Source organism: Ambystoma mexicanum, chromosome 1q (genome assembly GCF_040938575.1).
Source record: "Ambystoma mexicanum isolate Mex_15411 chromosome 1q, UKY_AmexF1_1, whole genome shotgun sequence".
Taxonomy (NCBI): domain Eukaryota; kingdom Metazoa; phylum Chordata; class Amphibia; order Caudata; family Ambystomatidae; genus Ambystoma; species Ambystoma mexicanum.
The window spans coordinates 1,266,015,217-1,266,032,302 of record NC_090922.1 but is presented as its reverse complement, the minus strand read 5'-3'; the positions used below and the strand labels follow the sequence as shown (position 1 = coordinate 1,266,032,302).

At 45.3% G+C, this 17,086-nt stretch overlaps 1 protein-coding gene across 7 annotated transcripts in view; it reads left to right on the top strand.

The window, feature by feature from the left end:
- MYSM1 (Myb like, SWIRM and MPN domains 1) overlaps positions 1–17,086 on the top strand; it is a 1,148,256-nt gene that overhangs the window by 851,569 nt on the left and 279,601 nt on the right. For all 7 annotated transcript variants that reach the window (XM_069642083.1, XM_069642079.1, XM_069642082.1 and 4 more), the window contains one exon: positions 14,168–14,300. In XM_069642083.1, coding sequence (XP_069498184.1) covers positions 14,168–14,300 — 133 coding nt within the window. The remainder of the gene's footprint in view (positions 1–14,167; positions 14,301–17,086) is intronic.

Genomic DNA, 17,086 nt, shown 5'->3' with positions numbered 1-17,086 from the left:
AAAAACAAAAACTCTCTGTAAATCTCTCTCTCAAAAAAACAAACAGCAAAAACCCTGTTTGGGGCATACTTCAAGTAAAAAAGACACCTGAATCGGGGCAAGTGCTCCAAATGCCCTATTTTCTCATAAACACATTTAAAATCACAGCTCCATGAAAACTTCAAAGGGAGCAAGCTACAGCTAATAAAACAGTGTGCAGACCCTTGTCTTCATCATACAATAAACAAAATACTGTATGATGAAAGCAATACTATTTCCCAATGACATCAGGTAGGACTTTGCGAATCTCCACTACTCTCTCGTCTGTCAATTCAGGGTCTCTTACGCTCTTTTACTGCTTCTTGAGTGTGCCCTTGTCCAATCACTCGAAGGAGTCTCATGCCCACTGTCCTCAAATATTTCCAATTCTCCACATTGGATCTTCAAAACATCAACCCCCATTTATATAGGATACTTTTGCTCGTCAGCCATTGGGTCAGTCGTTTCATCAGTCAACGTTTTTGAATAATTCCTTGTGCCAGATCTTGAAACATCATCAGAGTAGCACCTCTAAACGACACTCCTTTTTGGGTTTGTTTTCTGAAATGTGAGTCCCTTACTTGTCACAACCATCCGGCAGGAGATTTTGTCGTTGCTGAAAGTTGGAGTTGTCCGGTCCAACGTAACATTTACTTATGTCTCACCTAATATCTCAAGGAAAGGATCCCTGACTAAATATTCTAATTCTTGGTCTGCAACGTCTTAGGGGCGTCCCTCTGATGCATATATAATTTCTTCGCAAACCATTTTTGGCATCTTCTTTACTTTTCATCAGAGGATGCCTGATGTAATTCAAGAGCAGTTACCCTCTGTTCCAACTGATAATAGTTATTGGCCTGGCCACAAAAGGCTGTTTCCAAGTCAACTAATCTATGCTCAGTCTGCTGAACATTGTGGGCTAACTCCTGAAAAGAACCTTTTAGGTCCTTTTAGGGTTGTGGCCATTTCTCTTTAGCTAGACTGGAGCAAACGCGTAATGTCGCCCTTTGTGGCCGGTTGCATGTCTAAATTCTGACTAGAAGTAGGATCTGAATCCATGGTGGCCATTTGGAGTCAAGGTAATGTGATGGAGCATATCCTTGATAAAAGTTGTTTGACTTCTCTTTAATCTTGCTGGCCTTCATGGTCTTAACTACCTATGGTATTTGCACACAGGTAGCAGTATATTGTTTATCTCTGAGTCCTGTACAGTGAGGCACCATATTGTTCTTGGGAAATCAAGGAGGGGGACAGATGAAATTCTGAAATCTATGAAGCATTTACCCTTGGCACACTATACCAGTTCTGCAACAGTCACTCCGAGGTGTAAGCTTCTCCTGCTACTCAATTGTTATATCTGAATATATTTTTCCCCCAGTCAGTGGGAAGAGTGCAGGGACATTTATAACCGTCAAATATTTTGCAATGGCAGATCCCCATCTCCACTCCTGCATCCACTGGTGGAATAAGAAGTTAAGGTTCCGGGGCCCCGCAATAGAGAAGTGCCCCTCAAATAAGGCTCATCACAATGCAGCAAACAGAAAAGTTCTGGAGTGTCCACCCCCCCCGAGAGCTCTTGATTCCTCAATAACTGTAGTTATGTGCTGGTTTTCTGCAAATAAGGGCTCTTGTGCCGTTCGGGCCCCCAACGCCTTCACACTGCAGTGGAGATATCCAAAATAATCTGCATCAGCAGGTCTGCAGTTTCCACCCAGGAGCAGTCAGCTAAGCCTCAGCTCACTCCACAAGCAACCTTTGCAACAGGCAGTATCCGTTGGCATCAGGGTTGCTACGTCCCGCTTTGCTCACTCTGGGGATTACTTGCTGCAAATCGATGAGGACGCTTCTTCCCCCGGAATTAGTGTAATTAAGTCAAGAAGGCAACTTCCCATATGCACGGGTCGCTGCAGGCTGCTGCAAGCGGGAGACACCTCAATCAGCTGTCCGGTACAACAGTGAGGGAAGTGCAGCGCTGAATAGGCACCCTCTCATCAGCAGGCTTGGTGCAGGTGGCCTCACCAGCTCCGTCATCTCCCGTCCGTAATCTTGCCACAGCGGCCTCTCTGCTCCGATAACATCAACGTTGCACAACACCTGGACACCGTCCTCACAAGCCAAACCTCGCCTGCTCACCATCAAGAACGTCTGACACTGGTATTCGTGCTGTAGAGTAAACAAAAAGTAAAAGGAAAGAAGTTGCACTACCAGCTGCACCTCCTCAGAGGTATTCTACCTTTCCTCTCCTTCCCCCAGAAGCTCAGTCTTCAGAGATCTGGTTCTCTCTAGGCTGGACTACTGCAACAAACAGCCTCTTTCCAAATCTGCCTGCTTCTACTCTCCGCCCTCTGCAAATCATCCAGAACAGAACTGCGAGACGTGTCCTTGGCCTCTCTAGGACTGAAATCTCGGCACTGGCTCCCAGTGGCTGCGACGATTAAGTTCAAAACCTTTGCATTGTCCACAAGGCCTTCTTGGGCCTGAGGCCTCAATACCTTCAACTCTCTCTTCTCAAATATCTTCCTTCTCGAGCGCGTCGCTCATCTGCCTCCAACTCCCTCAGGCTCAGTCGCTTCTCCAAGCAACGAGTTGGTGGTAGATCTTTCCTCTGGTGGGGCCTCCCCCTGGAACAGCCTCCCTGCCTCTCTAAAACTTGAGGTGAACCATCTACGGTTCCGGAAGCACCTCAAGACCTTCCTCTTCGCTTCTGCTTTCTCTTCTCTGCTCCCTTGCTGATCTCCTGTTGAAATCAAAACTGCTCTGGTTTACCTGGCTACCTTCTGATCTCGGACCCTGGTCCCGTCCCGCCAGTTGCACACCTGCACTGCCCCACTGGCAGCCCTGCACTCGAGGACCGTTTCTATATACCTACAGCCCCCTACCAGCACTTGACACCTGATGTCTGCCACTAGCAAGCCGCACTTGCCACCAGCTGGCCGCACTTTTTATTGTCTTATTTATTTATCTAGATGTTTTATGATTATCTTATGCACTTTTCCCCTTTCCCCCCTTCCCCTGCACTTGCGCAATGTCAATTTCACCTGGCCTAGTAAGATCGCTGTCTGTCTTCCCTCTGTTACCCCTCCCTTGCCTCGTTGCTCCTTGAAACACTTGTGTATAGGCACGTTATAAAAGCTATATCATATCATATAGAGCTGTATTTCTGGTATTCGGGCTGCAGAGTTTGTGACTCCATCGGCCTCCAGCCAGGCCATGCCCCCAGGACATCTTCATGTTTGATTTGTTAGGACAGGTCTTATGAGGCAACCCCATGCATTCCAATCCTACAACCTTACCAGGAAGAACGTAACTTAGCCATTAAGGTACTCCATGCTGCTCCTACCATTGTAAGTGGAATGAAAAGGAAGTTTAGAACTCCAAATGATGTAGACAAATACTGTTGTAGTCAAGGCAATCCAGAATACGTTATTTCACTGCTGCTAGGAGGTATTCTATGGAGGAGCCAACTGGACAATGCTCCGTTCCCATAGATAGAAAAGTAAAAAAGGATGATTAATTTGAAAAGAAATGGTTAGTCACATTACAGCTAAGGCTGCAAATTGCTTGATGATTTTCGCGAGATTCTGGCACCGTCTTTGTCCAGGGCCAATCTTCTCCTTTTTGATAGACGCTTCCCGTGCCTTAACTTCCTTTCTTCTCCTGCTACTCCTACATACCCCTCTCTGGCTCCTCTGCCGCCTTCTTCACCCGCCACGTCCCTTGCACCCTCCGCTGCTTCTTTGGCTGCTCTGCCGTCACCTTCCTCCGCCACTTCTCTGGCATCCTCTGCTCGTCTATGGCCGGTTTGCCGCCACCTCTCTGGCACTCTCTTCTTCCTCTCTGACTACCCTGACATCTCTTCCTTCCTCCTCTGCCCACCCTCGGGCACTTCCAACACTTTCGCAGGGCATACCTCTTGCCTGTACTCCTCCACGATAGTCTTTCAAAGGTGACATCCTGTTCCACATTGCTACCCTCAACTCTTGCTATGCTGTCAAACACTTCTCTGAAATCTGATGACTCCTGGAAGAGCTTGATTTGGATGTACTCTGTCTCACCGAGACTTGGTTCATGGTCAGCTCTGTCAAGAGTTTTGACACACCCCTTCCCTATGGCTACAAGATCCTCTCCACTCCTAGAACCAACCGTCCGGCGGGGGTGTAGCCTTGATCTTCCCGGAGTGGATCTCTGCTTCTGTTATTCCAACAGGACGACGACTCCTTTGAATACCTGCTCTGCAGGCTCTCTATCTCTCCTGGCCTTTCTCTCACTGTAGCCACAATCTACAGGCCGCCTGCCCAGGCATGCTCTCTTCCTCACTGAGTCACTGAGTGGGCTGATCTCTCCTCCTCCCTCCTTGCCTCTGCCACTCAACTTCTTCTCCTCGGAGACCTGAACATCTACCTCTATAATGCTACTAGCCCCTCTGCGGGGCTCTTTCACAACCTCTGCGACACTCTCACTCTTTCTCTCTTTTTTCCTCTGGCCAGACTCACTCTGCAGGGCACACCCTGGATGTTCTGATCTCCTCAGACCCCCCTCTCTAACCCTCTCATTACTCCTCTCTCTTGGAGTGACTACTTTCTCCTTTCCTCCCACCTCTCTCTGCCCTGCAGGCCAAGCCGACCCCAGCACTGCCACCTACCTTCTCGGTCATCCGACACATGAATCGTGGGTCAGTTGAGTCTTTCGCCGCTACCTTCTCTCCTCCTTATACACCTTTGGCTGACTCACACTCTGACACAGCCCTCTCTAATCTTCATCCTTCCATCTCTAACACGCTGGACGTCCTTGCCCCTGTCATGAGGATCCATTTGAAGCCCACAACCAAGTGCAACTCTTGGTACGATTCCACCCTTAAACGCAAGTGTAGTGCGGCTGAGAGGAAATGGAGAGCATCAGGTGCACCATCTGACAAACTGGCTGGCCGCCTTCTCCAAAGGCAGTACCGACTCTGTGGCCTACAACTAAGCCTGTGTCTCTGCGGCATCTAACAATCTCGGCCAAACATCTACCTCTCCTGTTCTATCCAAGGGCCTCTGCATGGCCCTGGCTTCTCATTTCACCTCTAAAACTCAGGACATCCTGTCGGCTCTCTTCTCCTACATCCTTTTCCGCCTCCTCTACCACCCCTTGCCCATCTGCAGCTGCTCCTCCTCCTTTCTCCTCCTTTCCCCTGTTCACCCCTGACGAGGTTTCTAGACAAGTCCAATCTATGAAAGTATGTCAAAGCCGGTTCTCCCCTGCTCATCCAGAACCATCAAGGACCACATCCACACCCTTGCTCCAGCCTTGGCTGATTTCTGCAATCACTGCTTTTCCACTGGAACCTTCCCCTCCCCACTTAAGCACTCCCTTGTGCGCTCCCACCTAAAGAAGCCCTCTTCTGATCCTTCCTCTCCTGCTAACTATCACCCAATCTCCATCACTCCTTTCCTGAGCAAACTCGAAAAGCTGGCCATCTCCAGCTTAATCTGCATACTGAATTTAAACTTTTGGTTGTCTCCACACCCCTCAGTCTGGCTTCAGAGCTGCCAGAAGCACAGAAACCACTTTCCTGAACCCCTGTGAAGACTTGCTCTCTAATTTTGATTTGAACCTTCCTTCTATCCTCATTCCCCTCAATCTATCCTCTGCTTTTGACACGGTCAACCATGCCATCCTGCTCAATCGCCTCTGTGACAACATGGGTATTACTGGTCAGGCCCTGGCCTGGTTGACTTCCTTTAACACTGACCCACCTTCCCAGGTCCAACTGGGGTCTTTTCTCCCTTCTATCGCTCTCTCTACTTGTGGTGCTTCCCAGGGGTCTAACATTTCTCCGTGGCTTTTCAACCACTACCTGGCCCCTCTTGCTCACCGCATCGCTACATTCTGCTCTAACTTTCATTGTTATGTGGATGACACCCAGCTCTCCTTCCAGCTCCCCTCAGCCACCTCTACTCCTTCTCTCATACCAGACTGTCTGGCTGCAATTCAGGAATGGTGTGCCACCAATGATCTCTGCCTTAATGCCAGTAAGACTTATAACCTTCTCATCGGGTCACCTGCTCTATCTCTCTAGCCACCCACCCTGGTCCCTCTTCCTACTCCTTCGTGTGAGGCAAAGAACCTTGGTTTCATCTTCGACTCTACCCTCTCCTCCTCTACTCACATCTCCAACGTCTCGAAAGAAGTCACACTATCAGCTGCACCTCCTCAGAGGTATACTGCCTTTTCTCATTTTCTCCCAGAAGCTCATTGTCTCAAGAGACCTGGTCCTCTCTAGGCTGGACTATTGCAACAGTCTCCTTCTCAATCTGCCTGCCTCCAATCTTCAACCTTTACAACTTATCCAGAACAGGACTGCAAGACTTGTCCTTGTCCTCAAAACGAGGAATCGTATCTCTCCAGCTCTGAAATCTCTTCACTGGCACCCCGTGGCTGCAAGGATCAAGTTCAAGACCCTTTGCATCGTCCACAAAGCTTCTTAGTCCTGGGACGGCACTACCTTCAACTTTCTGTTCCTAAACATCTTCCTTCTCGAGCTCTATGCTCTTCCACCTCCAACTCTTTGAGGGTCAGTTGCTTCTACGAGCAGAGAGTGGGGGGCAGATCTTTCCTCGGCTGGGCCTCTCTCTGGAACAGCCTCCCTGCATCTCTTATACTTGAGCAGAACCACCTCCAGTTCTGCAAGCAACTCAAGACCTTCCTTTTCGCTTTCTCTCCTCCTCTCCCATGTGTCTTTGAGATGCGGGATGGGGTGTTGCTCGTGTCCAAATATCTTCAGGAAGGGAAGCAAAAGAAAACCTCCGACATCTTGTAGGACGTGTACGGGTCCTCCATTCATTCCATAAATATCAGAGTGGATATGGCAGGAACTGGGTTCAAACAAAAGTGGCAACTCTTCCTAGATAGGGCTGGTTTAAGTGTACCAAATACCGGCTCAAAGATCAAGCAAAATTACTGGGTATACTTTTTGATGGAGATCATCTCTTTGGCAAGAACATTGATGAGGCCCTCCAGGCCATCAACACAGATGCCAAGACTGGGTTTGCTTCAACATAGTTCATTTTGGGGTGCTAGAGGAAAACCCACCACACAGTGAGATATTAAGCCATGTAGAAATTTGGCAATACCAACAAAACTACCAGTTTGTGGAAAGGGAACATATTTGAGCTTCTTCATGAGGAAAGACTACAAGCATCTCCAAGTCAAACAAAGAAACAGGATATTGCCTATCTGGCCCCCTCAACCCAACCAATCACCAATTTTCAAAAACAAGAGGCATGAATAACAGACACATTGATGCCATCTCTACAATACCAAGGACAGACGTTCGGGTTCATGGGGAAGTCCCTAATCACACACTCTCAACTGATTCTTCAACTTTTGCTGTGAGAGTTGCAGGAAAATGTGCCAAAGGGGCGGTTAAGAGTGCTTAAGACACATCAGAATCAGGGAATGTGTTCACAGTATTTCCTTGTATTAAAATCAACATGGAGAATGGAAGCTCATCCTGGATCTGAGGTATTTCCAACACGTTTCTGAAGCCATAGTTAACCTTGATGGTCAGGCTGCAGAGCATCATTTCTCTGTTAAAGGAAGGTGATTACTGGGCATTCGTAGACTTGAAGGGTACATACATCCATGTAGCCATTCAGCAATAACACAAAATACTTGTGCTTCATATCTTGTGATCAACACTTTTAATCCCGGGTGCTGCTATTAGAGCTGAAATCAGCCCTGTACGTTTTCATGTAGTGCTTTACACCAGTGGTCACATACGTCAACACTTCTATCCATAGATGGACGATTGGTTGGTGAAAGGCAACAGACCAAGCATCCCTGCAGCAAACAATGACACTATTGACATATTTTTCAATCAAGTAAAGCAAATTGTAACTGATGCTATCACAGGTATTGCCATTTCTAGAAACACAATTCAATATCTACACTGCCCTTGCACAATTATTTCAAAAGGCAATATGCTCCATCCTGGTGCTGGCACATTGTCTGACCTCCCTGAGGATGATTAAAGTGAGAATATACATGACATTTTGGAGAACACTCTACTCAAGCATGTCTCGACTCACTAGCTGCAGACTGAGAATGTGACCCATTCAGGAGCACCTTAGCTCATGCTGGAAACAACTAGCAGGGAAATTACAAGACACGATTCGCCTACACCACTCTTTCAGGAAGATTCTTCTCTGGTGGAAGAGTCTAGCTATTTGCGGTGAGTCCTGTTTTGAGATTGACAAGTCGTTGTAGTAGTGGCTTCAGAGGCCTCGCTGGACTGCTGGGCCTCACACCTGGACAACCACCAAGTAAAAGGATGTCTGGATGCAGCAGACTCCCCCCTATCTTCTCAACATACTGGAAATGTGAGCACTTGCATTGATGTATCTTCTCTTTTTCGATGAGGGGAAAGGGAGCATTTCTGTCCTTGAATCCAGACCTTTGTAAACGTGATCACTCTGGTGATAGTTGATTGGATAAAAGAACTAACTGACAAATACGTACTCATGTGGGTGTATTTATACATTTCCTTCCGTTAATCACATGACTTTAAAACCATTTAGAATAGTTTTGATACATTTTGATGAGGTTCTTGTTGATTTTGTATATTTGTAAAGAGTGAATTTTGCACTGTTGTATGCATATTGAATAATCGTGAGTACATATTTAATTTCCCTCAGTCTTGATTAGTCAACAACCTTATCTTCGCATTTATTAACGTATGACATTAATTTGGTCACCCTAGATGGCATTAGCGATACCCATGAGTGCAATTAACTATAATTAAATTTTATTCCTCTAAATTAGTTCTTCCAGTTTTCCTATCTGTACATCTTACGAAGAACCATCGTCATCAATGGACAGGACGCCTCGCACGCTGAAGGTCAAATGTTCTCCTAAATATTACGTCAACCGAACCAAACACTTCAGCAAGTTCAATAACTGTTTTGGATTTTAGTATGCCATTTTCCAAGTAAGGACTGGTGAGGTGGTTCACTGCAAACCTTTCCTTATGTCAAAATAAAGTAAATCGCCCCATGGGGCACAGTTTGCCCTTTCTACAACAATACTCCTCCATACCGTTGCATTGATGATGGGAATCCATTTGCACTACTGTGGCATTGGCAGTAGTGCATGCCTTCACCAAGTACTACAGCCTTGATGTTCAATCATGAAGAAAAGCAAGGGTTGGATAAGCAGTAAATCCTAACAACATATAAGCCTCAGCGTCTTTCCTCCTCTTCTTATTCATGTGCTGTAAATGTATGTAAAAGTACTGTTGTTGAAGCTGTTCAACACCTGTGAACCTATGAAAGACCCAATGTTGGAGAATAAAGTATCCAGTCCTCCAGCGTTGATATCTTTCATAGCTTTGAATGCAACCCATCTGCCATCCCTATTGCTGCTTATTGATTACTCTCAAGCATGTTTTGCCTATAGAATGTGACGACGATCTCTCAGAGCGGGGCGGCCTGCCCAGCTTATTGTCTAAGGGACAGATGACCCATAATTGGATAGATATGTAATGCTTTGTGATACCGTTTTTTGGTTGTAGCTGGTTGTAAATGATTTCCAAGAAATCCCATCCTAACAGCACAGAATATTCAAATGATGTGATTCTATGAAAGATACTAACTTTGGAGCACTAGCGTTACTGGTAAATGTATGGACACTTCTCAGGGATTTAAATAAAGATTGGATAAGCAGGAGCTAAAAGTAGCTCTTGGGTATCCTGCATTAACCAGTGAGCAGGAGCTAGCACAAAGGGTTGCTGAAATCTGGCTTCCACATAAGATGCAAAAGTAACATTTCTAAAATTATTTATAACCCCTTGTGCTTTGTATGTCATATAGATGTGTCCTAATGCATATTTAAAAGCGGTCCCAAACACACTGAGTTACATTCACATCAGTGTATTTGTTCGGCATCCGTTGACCTGGAGAGCCAAAAGTAGCTCCTGGTAGCTGTTATTGTCAAGCTAACCAGGCTCTTCTGGGCTACAAGCAGGAGCTAAGTGGCTCCAAACTCCCCTCAATTTCGAACCCTGCTACTGTTTATATGACAATGCACTCGTACGAAAGAAAACAAGCCATAAAGGACACGAAATTCACTGAACTAATTGTCCAGTGGTCCTGCTACATAGACAAAGTTAGCTGAATATGGAAAGGGACATCGGAAGAACTGAGCCAATATGTTGACTACCTAAACAGCAACACCTATGGAATAGAACTAACAAGTCACGTGAGTGCGAACCAAAGCAACTTCCTGGACTTGACAATAATTATTCAGAACAAGGTCATCACAAAAAACATTCCGGAAGCCCACGGAGGTGAACTCAGTGCTGCATGCAAACAGCTGCCACAGGAAAAACGTGATCAAAAACATCCCAGAAGTCGAATATATTGGAGCCAAACGAAACTGCAACAGCAAAGAATACTTTGAAGAAGGATGTAATCTCCTAGATCAAAGATTTAAGAACAGGATACGCCCACAAAAACCTTGCAGAGGCAAAATACAAAACATCCGCTATACCAAGAGAAACACTACTCATACCGAAAAAGAAACCAACAGCTAGAGATACATCTATAAGCTTCGTGGCCAGATACAACACGGACAGCTACAAAATACAAAATATCGTAGCGAAACATTGGGATCTCCTACTAATGCACGAGCGCATTAGATCTTGCCTCAAGCCATATCCTAGCCTATCTTTCAGTAGAGCTCCAACATTGCGCAATATACTGAGCCCATCATGCCTAGCCCAGAAAAACATAACTGCAAAAGATTGGCTGAGTACACAGGCACCAATTGGCTTTACAGAATGTGGTTCATGCTCCTTGTGCAGATATGCCACACAGACCGCAACATTCAAAGGCTGTTCACCGTTTAAAATCATTGAACATTTGAACTGCAGAACGAAATATGTGATCTACAAAATATATATAGGCAGCACCATCCGGGAGGTCCGTGTCATAATAAGGGAACACCTGAATAGTATCCATTCACAGGATCCCAAACCGACCCTGGCCATCCATTGGCAGAAACACCACTAAGTGGATGACAAGAGCCAGATATGGTGCATCGGACTCTGATCAGTGAAGATGGGAACAAGAGGAGGCAACAGAATGCTAAAATTACGACAAGAAGCGCCAAAAATCATTTGCCGCTACAGATGTGTAAAGAATGGCTTGAACAGTGATCATGATTACAATGTTTTTCTGTAATGCTCACGTTCCACACATAACAGCTACTTCTTCGCCTCCGACCGACTTTTTCCCCATCCTTGCCACAGTCACAGACCAGCTATCCAAGACTTAGCAGGATGATCCAACTCGCGTACCACGCAACATGTGACCACCTCCGCCAGACTGGACCACATACAACCTTGACATAACTAGACATGACCCAGAACAAGACATATTTGACAACAGGAGGCAGGGATTGCTTATAGGGCTCAACTTTCTCCATTATAGAGGTACACAGACTTTCTCTCTTTTACAAACCACAACCAGAGACTCGGACTGCTACATAGCGATCCTTTGAGACCATGGCCAATCCCGCTCAGAAGGCCCCCAGATCCTAACTTCACAATTCCCAGGACCTCAGGGACAGTGGGTAGGCCTATTTAGACCACACATCCCACCGGGCACACTGGCAATGCCAGGATGCGCATGCGTTTAGACCCAGAACACGTCAACGCAACAAGCACGTTTGCCCATGCGCTGAGGTAGAGCGAGGCTCTGTTTGCGACTCGCGCAGGCGCACCATGCGTATAGCCCTACATATACGAACATGGCACTGAGACTCCAGCAGCCACTGAAGTAGGACGCAACTACGCTGCGAGCAACCGAAATTCATGTGAGCCACCCAACACCCGGATTAGACGGCACACTGCACCCCTGGAACCGAAATAGCACAAATCGCCAATTAATAAATCTGCAAACAAAAAGCTGTCCCTTACTGCCATCAAGGCTTGTCCCTAGATGGATCAGTAGGGATCCACTACAACCACGGGTCACTAATATAACAATAATCTGACCCCCACTGGGCGCAATCCCGGCCAAAAAAACTATATATTAAGAACCGCCGTATAGTGCCACCAGCACAGGGCACCAGGAACATGAGAACCGCATTTACAGGTTTCAAACCAGCTATATAGCAACCAGCAACAAGGGCCAGCTCCATCGGCCCAGCAGCCCACATGGAATCTACCCTTGCACATCGCATGGCACAGCCAGCCCGCACCCCTGAGACCAACCACTAGGGACCACAGGCTACCACAGGGGATGGGCACTATCCTCACACCAACCCCCCCCCCCTCTCCAACCTGCTCGATTCACCAGTAGAAGCGTCACAAGACTAAACAATTGCACCATTACATTACAGGGCCTAACAAGAACCCAGCTGTAACCACAGGACTAATCACAGCACACCACCAAGGACCCCACAGGGGGCTCGGAACCATGCTACATGGGTAAGAGGACTATACCTCCACCACACCATGCTTGATCGACTTCTAGACCAATTGCTAACCTTGCCACTCTCCCTTTCTCTCCACCTCCTTCCTTCCAATTACGTATCCACACAATGTTTTAATTAAACATCACCATATATGTAAAATAACGATTATGCTATCACCTTGCTTATGTCGCTAAACACTGTGCACCTTGCACCATCTCACATATTCTATGTCACAAATGTCACACAAACACACAAAATGTAATTATATGTGCCAGATTTTAAACATGTATCAGCCTTAAAACGGACCTAAGTGTCTAAACACATGTCGACTGACCTTAATTGGGACAAAGAGCACACACTGTATTTAAAAAAATAAAAAACGAAAAGACAAAATAAACAAGAACTTTTTGCACCTAGCACAAAACTCAAGAAGACTGCGTGGAAAATCTATTTCTCATTCCAGAAACGAATGCCAGGTATCCAAACAAAAAAAACTCTATCCCTGCTTATTTGACAAGAAACAAGGTATAATCGCCAGTGTACCATTTGTCAAACAATCACCCATTTATTTAACCAAAGATTGAATAAATCCTGAATTCTCCATTAAGGAACTGTCTGAAATGATCTTGCGACACCTTTTCGTGTTCTTAAAACAGTAATAGAAATGAGGTCTGTGCTTATCTGACTCTTTAAGGGATAATTATTTAAGATGTTGGCTTCAAAAGGCCCCCTTGTCCACTAGGGTCTAGGAAGAACATTCTTTAGAAGACATTTTAGGCACGGATACAGCACTGCCTTAGGGTAGGTACTGCAGGAGCTCTTCCATTGGCTCCAAAAGTCCAAGGGGGCTTTAGCAAACCTTTTACTGTGAGCATATCCAGAGTTGTCAGCTAAACTTTGCTTGACCCCTCCCAATTATAGAGGGGTATTCCTACATGTGCATTTTCTTTGTCACAAGAAAATATGTTTGGTATAAGTAGGAACAGACTACCCTCTTGTGGAAACTGGAATGTAGTAATGGGGGTGCAGTTCCTAAATGGCACTTATTCTGTTTTCAGTTCCTGATACTAAAAAGACAAGAAACCTAGTTATCTTCTAGGAATCCTGGATAAACTAACAGACTGCTAAAGATAGGGCGTAATATGGTGATCCTATGCCTAACATTACTAGATCTGTAATGGCTGTTGGGTGTATGGTCCCCTCCCAAAAGTGGCATCTTCAATAAAGCAAACAAGATTCCAGAGTTCTAGGAAAGGGGGTTTATCTCCCCTTTCCTAGAAACCTGGAGTCCTCCAGAAGTGTCTGCTTCTCGCCTTTCTTTTTCCTCGTGGGCATAGTGATCTCTGGACCAGATGCAAACATCAAATGAGTTGCTTGCAGCACCGAAGATGGTAAATGTATTATAGCTGGTAACTTGGTCATTTTCTTGCATTGTAGAGTGTAACAGTAAATTGTTAATTTAAACTGTTAATTGTTGGATTTTGGACATTTAATGAAATCCCAGCACACACACAGTAAGATGGTTAAAAACTAAAGAGGCAGGTGATTGAGAGAGCAGCCTCTTTACGTGCTTTCTGCTGGCATTCTGCTTTGCAAAGGTTTAATAAAAGCGATAATGTTCTGCATGCTTTTTGATACTAAAATGATCCAGCTTAGGTCGATTGATGGTTTTTCCCTTTTCTCCTTGCAGAGTTATTTCTCCAGAGGAGGAGCCATGTTCATTGGGATGATCATCAGTCCTTATAATCGAAATAATCCTTTGCCTTTTTCCCAAATAACCTGCCTGGTTATTAGTGATGATATTAGCCCTGATGGTTCTTACCGTAAGTACTTGAATAATGTGTCCAATACCCATTCTCTTGGATTTAATGGAAACTTTTGTTGCATAATTGGGCATGCTGCAATTTTTTGCTTGAATGGAACATTTTCCCATGTCTCCAATAGCTTCATAGCAGTAGTATGAAAAGCTTTCCAGGATTGTTCATCAAAGTGTAGTCTGAAGTTTAAAAAAATAAATTAAAGAAATAATAAAAGGCTGATGCCTCAAAATCTTCTGTATGAAGCTATAACTTTTCAACACATTTATGAAATTACGTAATCCAATATCATTGGCGAAATGAATATTTTTTAAAATAATGTAACCATGCTTGGAACGGAGCTGATGAATGCACCATTTTCAATCATTGCTCGTTTTTGGGCTGACCCAAACAGATTGTGTGTTGGCCTTTCAGCTTTCTATGGCATGTTCTAAAATATACGAAAGGTAAAATACACTAAGTATGCCTTAGCCGAACAAGTAAATGTTATGTTATACATAAACCTTTTCCTTCTGAACTCTTTAATTTGTCTTCAAATGTCAACATGTGGGTAATGAAAAATGAATTGCAGCCAGTCCATTTTAAGATTTAGTGCACACCCATGCAACATAAAATGTGCTTTATCCACCAATAAATTAACCTGTGTGTAAAATGCCCACCCGCTTGCTCGTTAACAATTTTGAGAGTTGATACAATATTATTGCGTTTAATTGACTGATAAGTTATGCCTTGCAAGTTCATTAACCTTATGAGGGTCTTTTAAAATAATATATTCTGTCCAGGCGTATGCACAATTTGTATTTGTTGCGAGAGGCCTAGATATATTATTTTCTCAAAATGAATGTTTGTTATAATATTAATGAAAGATGTTACTTTTTATTAATAAGATTGGATATTTTTTTCAGTGCATGCTACAAATTAAACCTGCCTCTTGATGTTTAAATTTTTAACCCTGCAACCAATAATAATAATTAAAATGCAGTTGTTCAACTGGTGCATATGGGTGTAGGTCATGTACCCTCTGCCTAGCCCACCTTGTTGTTCACTACAAATATGTTGGCACTCATGTTGACTTGCCCACCACTTGCACTGTTTGAAGTTGCCTACCAGTTTTCTTTCCTTTACAGTTAGGTGGAAGTGAATCTAAGTCATGTGACCTCTCTGGGAGTTGTATCGTTTTGTATGCTTCATCCCCTCTCCTAGTGAGACCCCCAGCACATTTTGCTGGACTTCAGAACCTTTTTCGTCTGAAATCCTGAATGAGTGGAACCTTTTTCCACTCATTCATTCTTATAGGCGTTGTCTTTAGGAACTCGATTCTTTGTATTTTACCTGTTCTATAGAGTCTGTCTGCTCCATAGCCATTTAAGGCATCTGTGTTTTACTACTGCAGCACACAGCTCCTTATGGGCACTGTTGCTGTGGACCCTTAGGGTCCTCCTTTAAGATTATGTCTCTATATCCTCAAGTAACTATGGTTCTTAAGGATAGTTATTTACTTAGTATTTCTCCCAAAACTCTACAGTCTGAAAGATTGGCACACACCACCTTCAGTGGAGTGCCAAATGGATAGCTTCTCTCTGCTCCTGTGACTTTTTATTTCACATAGACAAACTCCTAGTTATGGATGGTGCTAGTAGACATGTCCTACCTACTATTGTGTGATTTTTCCACTGCAGGCTATGTCCATAGCCTCGGTAGTGCACAATAGGGGCACCCAAGTATTAACTTGGGGCCTTCATTCTTTTTTTGCCATTACCAGCATGGTTGTTCTTTGTGAACCCTTTTTCTATCATTCTGGGAGGGGGAGGCCTGTGTGTGTGTTTTGCATTTGGCGGGAACCCTTGAGTGTCCCCTCCTAGACTCCAGAGTGTCTGGGCAGGCAGGAAGTGAGGGAGGAGTTCTCCCTCCCTCCCTCCCTCCCTGTCCTTTGTCTACCAGAGTGCCTGAATGTGACCAGCTCCCACTGGGAGTCTAGCTGTCTCGATTGGACAGTCAAACGCCCCTTTCTGTAAACTGCTGAGGAAGATTGCAGAGGAGTGAGTGCTGGAAATGGATAAAAGGCGAGGCTCCTGGAGTCAAACTAAGTTGACCACTGGAAGTTGAAGTAACCGAAGGAGACGTCGACCAGAGATGCCTGTAGACCCTTTGCAATACCGTGAAGCGACCACTGCTGTCCTGACCCCGTTTTCTGTCCGACAGAGGATCTTTTGACTGATGGGAACAACCAGTCCCAACGAAAACTTTGATTTGAGCCATCTCTCGAGGTCCTGCGAGTTTCCAGAGCTGCGCAACCCCACTAGCAGGGGACCTGCTGCCATTTCAAGTGCATCGTTGTGGAAAGGCCAAATTCGTCCAAGTCTTTGCTGTGCCCTCAAGGACACTTCAGAGACGCAATTCAACTCGTCCAGCCCCCTCATCAGAGTGTGGGAGTGCAGGAACTGAAGAAGATTGACCAAGCAAATCAAGTCCTGTGTTGGTGCTGCAGAAAAGGCACCAAAACTGCAGAGTGACCCGGGAAGTTCATAAATGCCATGCCAGAGGTCCTCCCTCGAGACTGCTGCTGAGAAATTCCATCCATTCTCCTGCCTTTTATCATCAGACCAAGGATTCCAGAGGTCGGGTCCAGAGCTGCAACATTGCTGTGCATCCACCACAAACGTTTCTTCTAACCTAAGGTACTGTGGGGAAAAAGGTATTGCTTACCGTATTCCAGGAAGTCGCTCCAGAGCATTGGGATACACGTAGAGGTGTCCAGGGCAACCCCCCTCTTACCTCTGGCTCAAGCCGCT